This window comes from Perkinsus marinus, assembly GCF_000006405.1.
Source record: "Perkinsus marinus ATCC 50983 genomic scaffold scf_1104296962748, whole genome shotgun sequence".
NCBI lineage: Eukaryota > Perkinsozoa > Perkinsida > Perkinsidae > Perkinsus > Perkinsus marinus.
The window spans coordinates 1-1,031 of record NW_003205342.1 but is presented as its reverse complement, the minus strand read 5'-3'; the positions used below and the strand labels follow the sequence as shown (position 1 = coordinate 1,031).

At 52.4% G+C, this 1,031-nt stretch overlaps 1 protein-coding gene across 1 annotated transcript; it reads left to right on the top strand.

Moving 5' to 3' along the window:
* Window positions 1–110: 110 nt before the first annotated feature.
* Pmar_PMAR010620 (merozoite surface protein 2, putative) lies at window positions 111–722 on the top strand (the record flags this gene model as incomplete). The annotated part of the gene is made up of 1 exon (XM_002771644.1): window positions 111–722. A coding segment is annotated over one exon (612 nt), but the record flags the coding sequence as incomplete, so codon positions are not given.
* Between the last annotated feature and the right edge of the window lie 309 nt (window positions 723–1,031).

The following is a 1,031-nucleotide window of genomic DNA, read 5'->3' as shown; positions in this document are numbered from 1 at the left end:
TCGTCTGTCTCAATGTTCTCCAGGACATCACATACGTGATGGGCAACACCACCGCGTGCGATGCCGAGTGTGCCGCCACCTATCCCGGGTCGTATTGTAAATACTGGCAGACACCTAGCAGGTGCTTTGGCTCCAACGTCCCTTGTTACTGCGGGTCGGGTGAGACAACTGAAGTTCCCCGTAATTGTGATGCTGGTTGTGCCTCGGATACTCCTGGCTCCTACTGCAAGTACTGGGCTACACCAAGCACCTGCCATTCATCCAATGCGCCATGCACTTGCGAGGCTGCTGCAGTTACCACTACTCCAAGTGAAGCCACCGATGAAGTCACTGAGACTACCACAATCCAGGACGGCACAACAGCCGCTCCCGAAGAAACCAATACGGCCACTTCTGTTACTGCTGACACTACCGGAATGGTAACTACAGCCGATGCGGCTGATGTTCCTACCGACGCTCCTGTCGAGCCTACCACTGTTGCACAAACGACCAGCACAGCAGCTCCCTCGGAAGTAACCACATCTCCGGATGTTACTGGAGAGGCCTCATCCACCACATTTGCTGCTACTACAACAGACGACGTCGCCACTAATCTCGCGACTACAGCTGACTTCCCAGTCACTACTATCAGTGCCACCACCAACGTTGATGTCATCACCGAAGCCTCAGCGACAACGACTGAGGTGGCCGATTCTCAGGCTACTCCCAGCCCGAGTGTGTGAAGACATTTTGGAATGAAGCTTTGAAGTGTTTAATGAACCGCATTTTGACTAACCCGCGGTATCGCATGCGATCTTGATAACGAGTGAATGAGTATTGATCGAAAGAGTTGCGTCAATAGAGTCGTTTGGCTTTCACATCGCATCGCATCGCGAACTCGAGGTTACCACGATAGGCACAAGGGCCGGACTCAGGGAACTCGTGGAGGATATCATGGTACTCATCATCTTCTTCGCGGAGCTGGAGTCAATCATCTTGGTATCGATGACTACACTGAATAGTGAACTGTCTAAGGCCATCCTTAGTGGTGT